General features: G+C 41.8%; 1 protein-coding gene across 2 annotated transcripts in view; it reads left to right on the top strand.

Moving 5' to 3' along the window:
* RARB (retinoic acid receptor beta) overlaps positions 1-18,623 on the top strand; it is a 342,130-nt gene that overhangs the window by 246,435 nt on the left and 77,072 nt on the right. For both annotated transcript variants that reach the window (XM_074984445.1, XM_074984444.1), the window contains exon 3: positions 15,037-15,178. In XM_074984445.1, the coding sequence (XP_074840546.1) occupies positions 15,037-15,178 (142 nt within the window). The remainder of the gene's footprint in view (positions 1-15,036; positions 15,179-18,623) is intronic.

Genomic DNA, 18,623 nt, shown 5'->3' with positions numbered 1-18,623 from the left:
TTTTTTCTGTCATTGCATTATGGGCACTAAAAAGCCCATATTGCGTCCGTCCTTTACTTTGTATTTCCAGTAAGCTTGTCACAAATGTGCAAGAAATGTGAAATACATACAGGGCAAGGGACAACAATCAAGCCAAAAAAAAAAAGTATTCTGTGCTACTGAGCATACTGGAAAACAGAAACAAAGAATTGTTACGCATTCTGGCGTTAGCAACTGGCAGTCTTGCATGGAGAAGCAATAATATCAGAAAAGAGAGTAGCTACATAAATGGTTTGGGAAACTGTCATTCTTTACTAAGAAATACTGTGCTTAATTAATTCTTGCTCCTGGGAGGTCAACCTGGAGCACTCATTATTGTCTTAATTGGTGGTATAAATCCTGAGGCGGTGGAGGGGTGGTGGGGAAAAGATCAGTAGCTAACTGTCTATGGCCTTTTGGTAAGTGTTAGCCAGTTGTATTACCATCTGAAATAGTGACAGTTTATGTTCTTAGTGGGCTATATGTCTGATCCTGCCCCAATTAGGTTAGAGGGCATTAAATTGTGCAAAAAACTTGCAGTAATTCATCCCTGTGCTTTGCGTTAAACAGTGTGAAGCAACCCGGTACATGCCACCTTAGAAAAATGTGTTTCTGTGATCACCCGTTACTCATATTAAATTATGTTCATTACACTTCCCATTTGGAGTTTCCTACTAAACCAAAAATCATTTTACAGACATTACTGAAAGGAAGTTAACTGTAATTTTTTAATTGTAGACTTTTCATTTCCAGTTTTCAATTGAAGAAACCAGATGGAAATGCAGATATCATCACCTCTGATACTATTGAAAAGCAAAAGCAGAAAATTCCAGCCACATTGTTTTAAAGTGATGATTCTTTTGTCAGGAGACTTTAGCCGTGTCTACACGTGCACGCTACTTCGAAGTAGCGGCACTAACTTCGAAATAGCGCCCGTCACGGCTACACGTGTTGAGCGCTATTTCGATGTTAACATCAACGTTAGGCGGCGAGAAGTCGAAGCCGCTAACCCCATGAGGGGATGGGAATAGCGCCCTACTTCGACGTTGAATGTCGAAGTAGGGACCGTGTAGTCGTTGTGCGTCCCGCAACTTCGAAATAGTGGGGTCCGCCATGGCGGCCATCACCTGAGGGGTTGAGAGACGCTCTCTCTCCGGCCCCTGCGGGGCTCTATGGTCGCCGTGTGCAGCAGCCCTTAGCCCAGGGCTTCTGGCTGCTGCTGCTGCAGCTGGGGATCCATGCTGCATGCACAGGGTCTGCAACCAGTTGTCGGCTCTGTGGATCTTGTGTTGTTTAGTGCAACTGTGTCTGGGAGGGGCCCTTTAATGGAGCGGCTTGCTGTTGAGTCTGCCCTGTGACCCTGTCTGCAGCTGTTCCTGGCACCCTTATTTCGATGTGTGCTACTTTGGCGTGTAGACGTTCCCTCGCAGCGCCTATTTCGATGTGGTGCTGCTCAACGTCGATGTTGAACATCGACGTTGCCAGCCCTGGAGGACGTGTGGACGTTATTCATCGAAATAGCCTATTTCGATGTCGCCACATCGAAATAGGCTACTTCAATGTAAGTTTCACATGTAGACGTAGCCTTTGTTGCATGTTTACTAAAAGAATCAAAAATTCTATTTAAATCTCAGTTGGTATGGGGGAGAGGAATGAGAATAGTTTTAGAGATTCTATGACATATGACAGCCAACTGTAGTCTTCATTTAACAAGGTAGGAATGAACGCCCAAATTTCATGTGTGATGCCATTCATTTTCATTCTCTTCTGTCAGCTGTTGTCATTTTGCAGGTCTGGTACTCTTTGTCATACTAAGGATAGCGGGAACTTCAAAAAGTTGTTTCTTTTGAACTTCAGTGCTCTGTGGACAGCACTGAGTTCAAAATAAGTGAACTTGAAATAAATTACGTAATTTGCATAAGTTATTTTGAGTTACAGCTTCAGTGTAGCTGTAGCCTGAAGGTATGTCTACACTACAGAGTTATTTCAGAATAGCTAATTCAGGAGTTATTATTCCAGAATAAAGTATTCTGGAATAACATGTCCACACTACAGGGAAGCACCAAAATAGGCAAAACTTATTCCAAAATAGTGCGTCCACACACAATAGAGCCTATATCAGATTAAAGCCCCTAGAAGCATATGAAAGATAGGCACTTCAAACCAGTGTGCAGTGTCTACACAGCAAAGTTATTTGAGCAAAGTTATTTATTCTGGAATACCTTATTTAAAAATTGCCCTTATTCCCAGTCCCTACAGTCTCTATTCCAAAATATTTATTTTGGAATGGATGCTATTACTCATAGAAGATGGCTCAGGAATTCAAAATAAGCTCTCTGCTATTCTGAAATTATTTTGAAATAGTGGTTTTGCTGTGTAGATGCTCTCAAAGTTGCTTTGGAATAGCAGATGTTATTCCAATATAACTTTTCTGTATAGACATACCTTTACTGACTTGCTGTGTGACAACTGGCATAGGTGATATGCAAATATTTTTTAAATAGATCGTCCTTTTTCTTTTCTTCTCTTTGATGATTAATGAAGGTCTAGAAAGGATTTTTTTTTCCAAAAAAGACATTATCCCCACCTTTAGGAATGTTGGGAACATCACATGTCCTTTTCTGATTTTCATGAAGTACTCCTTGAGGTTGCAGATGTGCCCTGTTAATTCAGACCCAAACTTCAACGAGTTCATTAGGCATTTGATACTAAATAGGTTTCACCTCAATGAAACGCTGAGCTATACACAGTCTGAGTAAAAATCCACATCTGTTATCCTCAGGATCAACTTTCAGTCCTGTCTTGCTTCTGACAACTTCAATGCCAATCCAGTATTTTAGAGGGCAGCCAGATCTTCCACTTGTTTTCCATAGCTCTGTTAGAGTTATGCTGACTAACACAAGCTGAAGATCTGTCCCAGAACCTTTCAGGGCAGATGAGACCAGAACTTCTTGTGGCTAAAATGTATATATTTAACCAAAAACCTTCCAGTCTTTTGTATATTGTATAGCAGGGAAAAGGTCATTAACCCAATTTCGTTCCTTTGTGGGTCACCTGTAACTCCCACATCTCCCTTTTTGCATCTTTAAAGTGGAGGTAGTTACTCGTATTTGCAAAGTGCTATGAGCTCTACAGACGAAAAGTTAAGATTAAGTACCAAGTCTGTTTTTTAAAGTCTGAAAAAACCCGCAGTTGCCCTTAAGCTCAAGAGTAAATGGCAATTTGTGTGTGTACAGAGTGGGCTTGGCAAGTTAAAATTAAAAAGAAAGATGGAGAGTTATTCTGGAAGTCACAGTAGAAAAATGACAAAGTGTTTTTTATCAGAGTGTGCCATTTAAAGTGCATACATAACCATTGTTCTGCCAGATGTCTGGGTATTGCCAAAGGAATGTGCATGTGCCGCATTCTTCAAAAATATTCTATCATCTTGTATGAACATGCATAATCAGTGCATCTCATGTGTCGCTCTTTGGCAAAATGTGTTGTCCTGCCTTATTGTGCCTTGCTCTGAGGTGGTCGTCGGGTTGTGGGGGGGTCTCTGTTATTTGTGCAGGAGCTGGGCAACGGAAGGTATTGACATGCTCCTGCTGATTTGAGGACTGGTGCTAAGCCTCAGTTTATTTCCAGGGTGCCAGAACCCTCAGGAAGAACAAGAAGTCCTGTGGCACTTTATAGACTAACAGATATTTTGGAGCATAAGCTTTCATGGGCAAAGACCTGCTTCATCAGATGCATGAGTGGGGGGGTGGTTTCAGAGGGGTATTTAAAGAGTGGGGTCCCAGTAAAAGGGGGGCCAGAGCTGACAAGGTCTATTCAGTCAGGTGGAAAAGGCCCATTATCAGTAGTATGTATGAAGAAAGGAAAAAACAGGCCAGCTAAGACAGGGGAAATATGGCCCATTGTCAGTCTAATGTGGAGATGTTAACACCTAGGGCAGAGAAGCTCTTTCTGTAAGGTGCGAGCCGCTCCCAGTCTCTGTTTAATCCTTGGTTAATGGAGTCAAATTTGCAAATAAATTGCAGTTCAGAGATTTCTCTCTCCATTTGTTTTTTGAAATTTCTTTGTTTCAGGACTGTCACCCTTAAATCTGCTACTGAGTGTCCAGGGAGATTGATACCCCTCTGAAACCACCACCCTGCACTCATGCATCTGATGAAGTGGGTCTTTGCCCACGAAAGCTTGTGCTCCAAAATATCTCTTAGTCTAAAAGGTGCCACAGGACTTCTTGCTGTTCTCAAAGATACAGACTAACACGGCTGCCTCTCTGATACATAGAACCCTCAGGCGTCTCACTCTTCCTTCAGGGTACACTACCAAACTTCACTGCCTCCTAGATTGAGCTCCTGAGCGTCAGCACTGTGAGATCTGCTACGCAAGTCCAATCGAGATGGAGTTATGGTAGAGAGTTGCACGCTCTTCAGTGACTAATGCACCCAGCCATTGTTTCCTGGGAATCCCCAAGCAGGATTTACTAGTCAGTATTGACATGACACTGAAAGCCCTTAGATTAGTCCAGAGAAATAAAGGTGAAGGCATAGTCCATTCTAGCCTCACCACAATTTATTAGCCAAGTTTCAGTGAACTCTGCTTTGGGGCTTGCTTGCACATGCTGTCTGTCTCTTTGATTCCCTTCCTTCGTCAGTCCCCAAGTGAGAGAGCCCTTGCTTAGCCCCCCACCTCTCAGTCCTTTGTTCTCAAGCTGGGGTATCTGCTCAGCTTACCTGCGGAGAGTCACTGGCTTGTATTGTTTGTCTGGACCCCCTGTTGAACTGGGTCAGTTTCAGACAATTTCTTAACAACCCTATTTTATTTCACCCTTACAGTGGGGATGACACCTTGATTATATTTTTCTGATTTGTCAACCTTGATTACTATGTTTGGTTCTCTGTGACTTAAATATTGAGTCCGTTCTGGTATGGCTATGGTCTGAAGAAGTGGGTCTGTCCCATGAAAGCTCACCTAATAAATTATTTTGTTAGTCTTTAAAGTGCTACTGGACTGCTTTTTTGTTTTGATACCTATGTCTCCTGTGTTTCCCAGGAATGTTGTTAACCATTTTGCCCTATTCAGTAGCAATGCAAAATGTAGCAGGAAACTGAAGCACATACCAGAATCATAAAAATATTACAAAAAATTCCACTTTGGCTGTGTCTACACTAGCTGAAAACTTCGAAATGGCCATGCAAATGGCCATTTCAAAGTTTACTAATGAAGCGCTGAAATACATATTCAGCGCCTCATTAGCATGCGGGCAGCCGCGGCACTTCGAAATTGACGCGGCTCGCCGCCGCGCAGCTTGTCCAGACAGGGCTCCTTTTCGAAAGGACCCTGCCTACTTTGAAGTCCCCTTATTCTGATGAGCAGATGGGAATAAGGGGAGTTCGAAGTAGGCAGGGTCCTTTCGAAAAGGAGCCCCGTCTGGATGAGCCGCGTGGCGGCGAGCCGCGTCAATTTCAAAGTGCCGCAGCCTCCCGCATGCTAATGAGGCGCTGAATATGTATTTCAGCACTTCATTAGTAAACTTCGAAATGGCCATTTGCATGGCCATTTTGAAGTTTTTGGCTAGTGTAGACATAGCCTTTGACACACTTGTGTTTTTGCCTTATCCACCATGTGACTGAGGCAGATCATTTCAGATTCTGGCTGCCCTGTATTGCCTTAACTTGAAGTTTTAAGAAAAGAAATCTACAGTTTGCAAAGGGTAAGCAAACACTGCAAGCATCTTGAAAGAGAAATACCTTCTCATACTTTGTAACTAAGGCTTCAGTTCAGCCTTCCATGATTGTACTACCTTCTGGGGTTTTAACTGCTCATGGTGTCAAAATATTCAAACATACATATTTTGTGTAGAGCCATTTTGCATAGTATCTTATGACATATAAGTACATTTAACTCAATGATGTGTTTCATATGGCAGCAATATGTCCCAATATTGTGTAGTGTTACTCTGGAAAATGAAAACTGCTGGAGTTCCATGTTCATCGATGATTTTTTTCCCTCATCAAGTGAGCGGGGCTTACGACCACAGGTTTCTTTCTCCTAACTGACAGCTTTGCAAACTCAACTTGGAATGTGAGACTCAAGCTGGGTCCTTTTTTCCCCCTTCTCTAATACTGTCTACTCAAGGTAAACTCAACCTGGAATGTGAGACTCGAGCTGGGTCTCTCTTTTTTTTTTTTTTTTTTTTTTTTTAAGGTTTTGTCAGTCCATATTCAGCTCTCATTGACTGACACCTGTTAACTCCCTGGCCTCTACCACACGAGCAGAATGTGTTTGCACAAGTATAACTAACTAAAATGTAACAATTCTTTTGCAGAATTCTGACATTGTAGTATCCAGCAATTTCTTATCTTAGTGGGGTCACTTCTGCAGAGTTAAGACTACAAGTTTATTTTAGACATTAAAGTAAACAGGTACAACAGAATGCACAACAGTGGCAGAATGGTTCTTTACAAAGGTGCCATTTTCCCATAGCCCAGTTTTAGAGGAAAGCCACACATTAATGTCCAGTACCCAGTATTTTTTTTTAAAGGTACCAAGCAATTGAACTTAAATTGGCTTAATCAATTGGAATGAAGAGAAACCTGTCCTAGTTCGTCTTTTCCTTCAACTACTATCTTAGGAAAATGCTTGATTTAGACACTCGTTCTAAAATCCATTTTTGGTGCACATGCAGGCTCACATAGTTGACTGATTTGCAGATACCCAGTTAAATCAAATGAGCTGATCAGGCTACTTCTGAAGTACGAGTTTATACCTTTTGCATACTTGGTATGCAAAATTGGCTTAATCTAATTCTTGATCCCCCCCTCCACACACGCACACACACACCCCTCTGCTCTCTGATTTGCTCACCTTGATCATTTTTTTTCTGATTTGTCATCCTTGATTACTATTTTTGGTTCTCTTTGCCTTAAATATTGAGTCTATTCTGGTATGGCTATGGTCTGAAGAAGTGGGTCTGTCCTACAAAAGCTCATCACCTAATAAATTATTTTGTTAGTCTTTCAAGTGCTAGTTGACTGCTTTTTTGTTTCGAGTTTATATCTATCTCTCTCTGTTGGCATTGCTTACCAATTCAGGCCATTTTTAAGTCACTTTTTTAACTTGTACCCTATTTGCTGCTGTAAATGAGGCATGACATATAATTGGATACCAAAACCTATTTAATAAAACTTACAGGTAAGCTAATGCTCCTCCTCAGACAAAAAGTGTGTGTAACAGTGGTTTCAAGTTATGTGACTGTTTGTGGCGAGGGAGAGCTGTGCTGCAGTGCGTGTGCTCATCTAATGTTTTATTGGTAGTGTATCCGGATAACCATCCCATAGGATTTTACAGGTTTATAATTCCTCTAAGAATTGAGTAAGAGCATGTTCATCTTAGCATTATCAAAGATTTCATCTACAATAATGTCCTCCTTTGTATCCAGATGGCATTCTTCAGTCCTTTATGTTACTGATTGTTAAATTGGTTGCTATGTTCTTTAAGCAGTCAAGCCCTGTATAACCTCTTTCATGTTTGACATAGTAATAGACAACTATTACAAAAGTAAATAGCAGCTAGAGTTGGGGTGGGGTTTATCTGGCATTGTGTTAAAGATACATGGATAACTTTGGCTTCGGTACAGGTTTTATTTGCTCCTTGCTACATGTGGTTTCACGTACCACAGTCTACTTTCAACAGAGCAGATAAAGTATCAACACAATTAAAAGTGAAAAATAATCTGTCTACTTTGCCAGTGGTGAATGCTCAGGAAACGCACTGATACAATAGGTTTTGAATAATTTATACCCAGCACTTCTTTTCTTGCAATCTGTAAATGAGGACACCTAATGCAACATGGCCAGGACGACACTCTATCCATCACCCATTAAGATAACAAGATTGTGGCAGAGGTGAAGAGACGAAGGTCTGCTTTAGACTACTCTATTTTTGGAGGACAGAAAGGATAAAATTTTAAAAATGAAACATTTGTCCGGAACACTTTGTGTAAGTGAAGAGATGAGACACTTTCAAAACTGAATTGCTAAATTAATTAAAAGTCTGTGGGGCACTATCACTAAACTAAAAATGCAGATTTTGCTACTCCTTTCCAAAGACTTGGCCATAAAGCATATTAGAACAATGCATTGCACCTTGAGGTGTCTTTAGTAACTTCCCTTACTCTGATTCAAGTGCACTACGGACGCTCAAGAAACAAACAAATTATGTGCTCCAAAATGGTTTTTCTCTATAGAATTACCATTTTTAAATTACAAAATATTATCATGTCTACTTATTACTGGTGCTGAGGTCTCTGTTTTGTCCACTGTGGGATTTCTGCAGTACTGCAACACTCATTAACAATAACGGAAACTGCTCGTGTAAATGCCCCAAGCCTCAGAGGCAGAATAGATTCCTAGCAATGGTATTCAGTGCTAATAAAACAAAGTATGAATTATGTTAAGACAGATTCCAATTTTATTTTTATCTTCTCTTCTCATAAGTGACTACCAGTCTGGCTGAAGGATATTAATTATGAACTCTAGTGGGTGAAAAGGCCCAGTCTGCTTTCTCTGGAATCTCTTCCCAGTAAAGAAGAGAAATCTAGGAGATGTAGGGCCTACCCCTCTCAAGACAGGCAAGACTTGCACTTGATTCATACCTGGAGTTATTTGCCAAAAGCAGCAAGAAGGGTCAGTGCATGGTGTGTTCTGTCTGCATCCATGAAGGGGTGGATTCCAACTGCTGGGCTAAACAGAAGTAAACCCCACGAGATTTGCATAGAATAATGATTCTGTCCATAACCAAACACCGGAACTTAACAAATGTGTACTGTGTACATGAGTGTGTTTCACACTATGTGACCTTTGATGATCAGATACAATGGAGAGTTGCGATACATACCTTTAATTCAAAAAAGAGACAATAACCTATTTTCCCCCAACCCCACCTCCAATACCAAACTCTTTTACTGTGTGCTACAAAATGGGATAGGTGGGAAAACATGGAACCCCAGAGACTGTGTACCAAGTCCTTAGCTATGCAGTACAGCAAGGAATAAACATGAAATGAACAAGGGGAGGCCACATAGTCAGGGTCAGGCATCCCAGATGCCATATGTTGAGGTAGGAAATTAAGTTCCTCTTAGTAGGGGGGAAAGAGCACACGGGGAAAGTGTAACTGCCATTCAGGAAACAAAATACGGGTAGAGTCTTCCCACCTAGGTAATTAAGAAGTGTTTTTGACACTCAATACCAACAGCCAGCTGGTTAAAAAAAAAGTGCTATGGATGAGATTCTGCAACCACTGAATACAGCTGTATCATTCTAGGATGGGTTTGTAGTGTGGAGAAGGTGATTGGCAACATTTTCAGCCTTTCGTGGAAGCAAGTGTGCAAAACAAATTATAGAGGACAAATCCTACAATTCACTGTATATGCCAGGCCAAAAATGTGTTTTCCAAGATGGGCATAAAAATGGAGTGCAGATGTCTTGATCTCACATATGCATATCATTTGTATAAAGTACATTTTCTTTGCTAGAAAACAGCTACCAGGTGAGACCATTGAACAACTTGTTGTACATACTGATGTCATAAAGCTGAGTCATATGAACTGGAACAGTTCATACAAGGATTAATTAGAGATAAAAGAAGCTGGGTAAAATTGCTAACCTGGTCAAGGCAAAGTTATTCTGAGAGTTGGATGTGATTTTTACGAGGAACATGGAATATTTATAGTCCTGGCAAAAACATCTTTACAAATGAAAGTGTTAACAAGCAGTGAAGAAACAGAAGTGCATCTAGTCAAAAATGCATACCCAGGGTGAAATTCTGGTCAAAGTGAAAACAATGAGAGTTTTGTTACTGTCTTTGACCCCAGTTGGCTGAGGACAAAACATACAGGTAACTAAACAGCAAAGATTAGATCTGTTAGCTGTAAATACAGAGGCCATCTCATCAAAGTGACAAAATATCCAACACAGTATGTGTGTGTTGGGGGGGAAGTCATATGTTATGAATGAAATAAAAGTACTCATGTTGGAAAGCTATATCACTTCCAACAAATATGTTAGGAAATTCCATATGCAAACTTTATATAGTGCCCAAATATTTAAGCTAATGTACCACAGAAGCTCCCAAAAAACTATAGGTATATTTCTGGATGAATTCGTACCCGAAAACGTGTGGCTGTGAAATCAGAGGCCTAGCTGAACCGTGTTTCAAAAACAGGTCATAAAAATGTAATTTTTGCTTGTCCATTTATAATTAGGAAATCTTCTCTTGTCAACATAGCAGTACTATTATGGAATTTACCATGAAAAGGTGGAAAAAAACCAGACTGGTGGTCTGGATGTCTTTCTCTGTGCCTGTCAAGAGGAGATTCTAAAAGTCAAATGTTTCCAAATGCAATTTTTTGATCTTTTGTAGTGAATCAATTGCCACTTATATTTGTAAAAATGGCATCGCTTTAGTACCTTTACTACAGAACAGTACTTACTGAGTGGATATTTCTCAAAGCAGTTCAATAGTGATAAATGTGAAAATAGCCACTCTATAAAACCTAACAGATCTTCATATTTTCTGCATAGCTGTGCTAAATTCAGAATGAAAAATGAAACATTATCTTTTAGAAGTTTTTTGTATTTTCTTTTTAAAAAATTGCAGTTAATCTTCCATTATGCAAACTTGATCCCATGAAAAAATACTCCCGTGTTTTGGAGGAGTTGTGGCTTGTTACTTTTGGTGGGGTTAAACCTAAATACCGATGACTTCTTTAAGTTTTCTCCCATATTACTAATGGATACCTGAACTCATGGGTGCTAGCTATGTGTTTTTCCCTTCTGGAGTTGAATCTCCGTGTTCTGTTTCGTTGTAAGGGTTACATCTCTCTGCTAAGGAATGAGAGAGCTTTTCTGCTAGGCCATCAGATCTAAGACACCCTTTTAACCTGGGATTCCATTACAGTCCATCAGGAAGGCAAAAGAGAAGTGACCAGAACAAGTGACCTGCTAATGGGTGTCAAGTGGCTATAATCACCTAGGTAATGCTGATATATTTTGGATTTTGTTTCCTCTGTTGTCAAGACTGGAGTGATTTTGTTGGTTGTTTTAGTTCCAGCAGTGAACTGCCCATAGTGTACTTAGATGCTATCTAGTTCCTGCCCCAAAGAACTTGCAATTTAAGAAGGAGCTAGTAATCTTCTTTGTATTTTATGGGATATTGAAATGTTGATTTCTGTTTTGTTAAATTATCTTAAAATCTCGTTCCTTTTGAGGGGAGGGAGAGTCAGCTGCAGCGCTGGACACTTTGTGGGGTTGGTTCAAACTTGCTGATTGGTTTATATGATAGATGTAAGCAATCCAGTTTGCTGAGTAGCTGAGATGAAATTTCACCAGAGATTCCATTTACACGCCTAATGTCCTGAAGTCCGGGGTGGGGGTTTGGGTGGAGGGGTGGAATGTTGACTGCCAGTGAGGTATAGACAGGTGATTTGGCACTACAGAAGCAGAAAATGTTACATAGAAAATGTACAGAATGTTCTGTACATAGAAAATGTACAGAAGATGTTACAATGTCTGGCTGTGGTCTGAAGAAATGGGCCTGTCCCACGAAAGCTCACCTAATAAACCATTTTGCTAGTCTTTAAAGTGCTACTTGACTGCTTTTTGCTTTGATCGTGTACAGACTAGCACGGCTTACTCTCTCTTACTGTTCAAAATGTTACATGTACACCTTAGGAGAACAGGATGCATAGCTCAATGGTGCACATACCAGCTGTGAACTGATTTGTAGGGATAGTCCACTGATTTGTAGGGATAGTCATCATTTATGCATCTGGAAGTGGGTACATACCCTCTCTATTTGGCCAAGTCACTTAATCTTCTCAGACAAGTGACCATGGCTCTGATCAGTGTTGCAGCGCCTAACGGAAGTAAGCTCCAAAGCACCTCTGTTGTTCTTGAAATGGAGACATAAATCACTTAGGCATTGCACTGCTGAACAAAGCACCATCTGAACACCTTTTTAACTAGCTGGGTCTCCGTTTACCCAGTGCCGTCGGCAAAACGGAGTAGAGTAGCTCTCTCCAGAGGTGAAAGTCAGGCCGTGCGCTGCTCTGGTAAGAGCTCTCTGGTGAATGGCACTGGCTACCTCATGTGCCACAGTAAGCAGCAGACAGCCAGGTAAGGCAGGTAGGTGTGAAAGCAGCCACCTGGGGACAAGCTGTAAGGGAGGTGGGCGTGCTCCCGTTGAGTTCCTCAGGAGTCCATATCTGTCCTGCTGCCCCTATCTTGCTGGACGCTACGTGCAGCCCACTGCATGCACCGGTGCCAGCAGCCCTGGAAACAATCCAGGGGAAGTGAGCGGCAGGTCGGTGGTTGTCTTACACCCCTTTCGCCTGTTTCCCTGCAGCCGTGCCCACAACTAGCTAGCCCACAGCTCCCTTGGCAGCACACAGAAGCAGCAGGGCAGGGACCTATCCACCAACCGGGTAAGGTAACCCATCTCCCATCTACACACATAGCCACCCCCCTGCCTTGAGTCCTGCACCTCCCTACACATTCCCAGCCCCCTGCCTTCAGCTCCTGGCACTCCACCCCACACTTACATTTCGTGTAGGTACTGTCATATTGCAACACACACACACACACACACACACACACACACACACACGAGCCTTCTGCCGTGAACCCCTTTCCAAGAAATGTGATTTACTTTCACCCTGATTCCCTCTCTCTTCAGGCGCCAACTTTCAAAACTGCTCTGTGTGTGTGTGCGTGTGCATGTGTGTGTGCGTGTGCGTGTGCACATGTGAACACTCGACCCCTGTTTGTTCCCCAGACCCCACATCCACTCCCCCACTTCCAGGGGGCCCAGCCCAGCCTCATCCCACCCCTCCTCCACCCTCGCCCCACCTCTTTCCAGCCAGTTCTGCCCCCTCTGAGCCATGTCTCGCTGCCCCCTCTACCTCTTCCGGAGCCTCCCAAATGCTGCAGAATAGCTGACAGCCATGTGTGGCAGGCATGGGGAGGGAGGGAGGGAGAGGTGCTGATCTGTGGGGTCTGCCAATAGGCGGGAAGGTATGGGGAGGAGGAAAGGAGCTGTTGTGGGATGCTCACTACCCACCAATTTTTCCTCATGGCTGCTCCAGCCCCAGAGTTGACGCCGATGCCTCCATCAGAGGAGCATTATGAGGATCAAAGGCATGAATAATTGTGAGGGGCTCAGATACTGCTGTGTGGAGGGCTAAGTACCTAAATTATAGCTACACTGTAAATACAATTATTGTTTAGTCATTAATCTAAGGGACACATGATTTTCCCCCCGTAAGTTTAAAACAAAACATTTTTGTCCTGTTTTTCACTTGAAAGGTTTCTATCCTTAGGTGTAACTCATGGTGTGAACACCTAGCATCGACTGCTGTACACCTGTGATGGGGTTTCAGCAGCTCAGAAAGTTTTTCTTTGGCTTTTGTAATGTGATGTTGGACAACCTAAAAAAAATATTTTCCTGTCACTTGACTGTACTGACAAACATCTTCAAAAGTCTGTGAAAAGAATTAACCCCAAAGTTGGCTTTGAATCCACAAGGGCCCATCAGATAATTGCACAAGGGGCATGATTAAGAAAGCATTCTTCAGTTCCAGCAATTGAATGCGAGATTTTTATAGCACTGATTTGGAAAAAACAAAAAAACAAAAAAAAGCTCCCCGGGGGTGTATGGGGGAACTGTGAGGGATTTTTGATTAGCATTCATCAGCCTCCCTCCCTGTGGTGATACTGCCCTAGAAGTCATGGGCTAGCTTTTACGAAGTTAAAGGACCATATAATTATCTACTTATCTATAAAATTGCTATTAAGAAACCCTTTCAATACAGTCCACAATGACTGCTTCTTGGGACGAATTATGGATGGCGGGCTGTCATTACATCCCTTGTGATCAAGCATTGTGCTCTTCTATCAGGTGTACACCTGTGGTTTGTTGAACACACTTTAAAAAATTCTCACGCACACCCCTCCCCCACTACCCTCTGCCACATACAACATGAGCTAGTATTCCTACACCTTGGAGTGGTGTTGAATGAGATTTGATCTTGCTGGAGGATGAGGCAGCCTGGAAAATTTGAGGACCAATATGAAACTTCCTAATAGGACTTAGTCTCTGGGTTAGCCGTGTTAATACGTATCGTTGCAAAGCAAAGCAAGCAGTCCTGTAACACCTTAAACACTAACAATTTCATTTATTAGGTAATGAGCTTTCATGGGGAAAACCCACTTCCTCAGATTACTAGATTACTAGAATTTGGTTACAGAATTACTTTTGTTGTAGGCTGATCTGTACATATTATCATGGCATTGTGCCTGGTGTTTGGTTCTTCTGTTGTTTTTAAGGTTGGATGATATTTTTTTCACCCTGTGCATATCCAGTTTCCACTAGCTCCCTGTCTTGCATTTCTCCCACTTCTCTGTGAATTAACTCTTTTTCTGTCCATATAGATATCGGACTTAAAATTCTGGGGAGGTTTCCAGGTTCACAAATCAATAATCAGCCTGAGGCTGGAAATCTTCCACATGTGGTAGTCTAGTTAATTTCAGAAGAGGTTCTGAGCAGGCTCAGGATTGCGTCCAGTAGAGTTAGTACAATTCTAAACACAAAATAAAAGTAGAAATCCTTCAAATAACAAATGGAAAAGGGATGCCTGAGGCTGGAAGGACTAAATCCGTAAGCCCAATCTTGCCTTTTTTATTTCAGTCTGGATGTTATAATATAACATAGAGCTCTGTTTCTAAGTGCTTCTACATACCTCAGTCTTCTCCACCATGACAGTAACATAGTGTGCTTTATTTTTCATTTAAATGTGCATGTTATGTTGCAAGAAAAGAATATTCAACTTTTAAAGTTTTATAAGGGCTCTGAGGTTATCATAATCCAGACCTAATGTTTCACTCGTGAATAACTTCAAATAATATGAGACAGACTATGAGTTATGTGTGAAGCCTAGGGATTTTATTTCTTTGTTTTTTTGCTTAATTGCAGGGGTTTTTCCGGAGAAGTATTCAGAAGAACATGGTTTACACATGTCACAGAGATAAAAACTGCGTTATTAATAAAGTCACTAGAAATCGCTGCCAGTACTGCCGATTACAGAAGTGCTTTGAAGTTGGAATGTCCAAAGAATGTAAGTTGCTTCTAGAAACCATTTCTCTCATTTGTTACCCTGTACGCCTAGACTGCGTCTACAGTTGCATTCCTCTTTCAAAAGAGGTATGCAAATGAGGTAACTGAAATGCAGATGAGGTATAAATTTGTGTATTTGGCACCTCATTCGCATATTCTAATTTTGATAGAACTTCTTTCAAAAGAAGAAAGCCAGTGTAGATGCTGCTCTTTCGAAAGTAAACCTATCTTTGAAAATGTATACCTCATTTGCATTTTCAATTTACCTCATTTGCATACCTCTTTCGAAAGAGGAATGCAGATGTAGACACAACCGTAGAGATCACATTGGAGCTAATAATACATTACCATGTAATTAAAGAACAAAATGCATATGCACAAAGGTGACTGAACTTGAGTTTCACAGACAACCTTAACTCTGGCAATTCCTAACTTTCCAGTGTGTGACCTTGTAACCGAAATAATATCATTTTAATGAGTTGTTTTAATGTAATATAACACAAATATCATATGGACAAGCAAATGTGGACATGCAAACATTAAAGAGGCACTTTAAACTTTCTTTGTTTCTACTTAGTTCATTTTTATAAGGGACTCCTTTCAATAATATGTCTCGAACTTAAGACAAAATCCTTTAAGTAGATTCCATTTTTTTTCACACACACCCAATATTGGGTATGTCAGTTTGAGGGTAGCTTCATCTGCATCTCTTTCTGTAGTTTCCATCTGTCTCTGAGGAGGGACTCTTGTCCCACTCTCTTTTGAGCCGGAGTTTTAAGGCTGAACAGCTCTCTTTCTTCCACTGTGGTATCCACAGCATGCCAGTCTGCTTAACAGGTGGCACCCAGGCTTTGCCTCCAGACTGGGGGCTATGACCAGAGTATTGACAGCACTCATAAGTCATTGTACAGCTCTCTGTAAACAAGCACATTTATTCTGAAGTTGAAAGCACTACAGAGAAAACACTAAACAATGAAAACAGGAAACAGTAAAAAGAACATACTAAACAGATGCTTATGAGAGGTAAGTATCACCCGCAACTCCAACAAAAGCACTAGTAGGTGTCAGTCTTTCCAGTCCTTCCACTAGGTCTGAGGTCTCCCTAGGATCTGATGACCTGTCCATTTTTTTGATCAAAAAGGTCTTGTGTCAGCGCAAATGTAGTGTTGTATCCCAAACGCCCTTTCTTTGTCTGTTAGTCTCTGCAGACTTGGTTTGAATCAGTGTACGTACATTGGTTGGAAGTGTGTGTGTGCACATGTGTGCCTCTTTGGAGGTGTTTACAGCCTAAGTGATTCACCTTAATCACTTCCCCTGCACACACATGCACGCACACACTAGTTTTAGTTCCTGAAGGAGTTATGATAGCCTTCCCCACTGGTGTTTCTGTATAGACTTAGTACAGAATGGTCACCAAAGATATTACACGCAGTTGCAATTATCTGACGTGCAAAGGATTTTTCTTTTCCCGGGCATAGAAATGTTTTGGGGTCGGCATAAGAACCACAGTACGCAAACATGCTGAAGGCCTTTCATTTCTCTCCCCCCTTCTTCGTGCTCATGCCTGCCTGCTGCTTTGCTACCTTGCCTTTTTTTGTGTCAATTTCAGCTAGGAGACCGCCCATCCCTTATTTTACCAGATGGCCCTTCAGCATTTTAAACATTAAATTGAAGCTTGTGATGATTGCATTGTGTACAAATGTGCACTTGAGGGAAAAATACATGTTTCACAAAGTGAAATTGTACTTCAAATAAAGTGTCCTTAACATTTTTGCCCCTTGCTGTTGATGGGGTTTTCCCACTCATTTCTATTCAACAAAGGTGGTCACTTTCAGCTCCATTGCTACAGTTAGATAGCATGCCCTGTCCCGCTCATGAATCTTATGGGAACCCAAAGGGCTCCCAAATGAGCAAAGTAAGCAAACAAGTGAGAAAAAAAGAATTGTTTGCATATCTCTGTGGTCTGGTAACCTTTGGGGTCACTTGACATTTGTTGGTACAGAATGTTCAGGTGGAAAGGTGGTTTGACTCGTGTAGATGTTGCAGCTTGAAAGAAATACATCCGCTGGCCAAGTCCTGTTACCAGGAGTCTGTGGCCTTGGGCTGGCAGGCTTGCTAGCTCTGCTCAAGCTAGCATGCTGAAAGCACCAGGTGTGTCTGTTGCAAGATGGCACATGGCTCAGGCTAGCCACCTGAATCCAAGCCCATCCTACCCCACGGGTCTGAGCTACGATAACTAGCCCCAGCCACCACAGGTGTAAATATGCTCATTTTGAGTGCTAGCTTGAGCTGAGCTAATGTGAACCTGTCTGCCCAGGCTGGGAGGATGCTGACAGCTGCAGGGTAGGCATATCTTTAGGGCTCCTCTAGATAAATTGTGGGTGCAGGGCATGCTCTTGTGCTGTGGATTTACGCTCCAGCGTGCTGCACAGTACTTCCTCATGTAGATAAGCCCTAGTGGTTCCACAATGCACAATTAATTCCATGACCATCATTCATTATTAGTATCTGGAGATATACAGGGGGCTAAATGCTTCTCTTCCCCCGTTCCAATAAGGAAGAAATTAAGGAGGAAGGGGAGAAGTAGGAAATATCTTAAAGGGGTCAGACATCAAAATGAGTTCCTGAATACAGCTCCCTTCAGAGAGTGCAGGGTGGTGACCAGAGGAAAGGGTATGACTTTCGAACCACTTGGGGATCCATGATTTTGAGCACGTCTGTAAGGAGGACTGCCTTTTGTGTTGTGTTTTTTGTCCCGTGCCATAAGCAGAAGGGTTTCTCTGTGAGATCTGTTTTCACTTGCACATACTTCCACCCTGTGGGGAGTACAGAGTTGCCAGCAATCCTCATCGAGGCAGCATCATTCCAGACTGTCTAAATGGGTAACCAGTAATTGGCAGATGGACGTGACCTCATGTCACTTGCAGACCCTGCTGGAGTGTGAACCTTCCAGACCATCCTGAGGGAGGAGTTAGGCGAAATGTGTTCTCATTAATTTGCATACTGCAGCGTGTGGTTCTGTGACTATTCTTTCTATATCGTTTAGTGGCAAAATCAATATGATACAGCTTTTGGGGGTGAGAAAAGTCATTTACCTGGGGCCAGTGTATGCTGGCTTCCAGGGGTTCTGAAGCTGTTGTGAAATAACCAACATATTGAATTCTGAAACATGACATCAGAGTTAGATTTGGAAATCTCAGCAGGATGATTCTAAAATCATAGAGTGACAATGAACTTGTTGCCCCTTTCAGTCTATGTGTTGATGGCATTCAGCACACATTGCTAAGGGTGAAGGAATTATTACCATATTATTTGCCAAACACCTTCAATTAACTTGTATTCCTTCTGCTGTCAATAGCAAACCACAAAACACTGCAGATTTTACCTAAACATGCTGTATTTCTTTAAAATGTCTTTGCAGCTGAATGGGGAATTAAAATAAATAA

The sequence above is a fragment of the Carettochelys insculpta genome, chromosome 2 (genome assembly GCF_033958435.1).
Source record: "Carettochelys insculpta isolate YL-2023 chromosome 2, ASM3395843v1, whole genome shotgun sequence".
In the NCBI taxonomy this organism is placed as follows: Eukaryota; Metazoa; Chordata; order Testudines; family Carettochelyidae; genus Carettochelys; species Carettochelys insculpta.
Note: the sequence above shows the minus strand (reverse complement) of the source record. Positions and strands in the feature narration are given on the sequence as shown.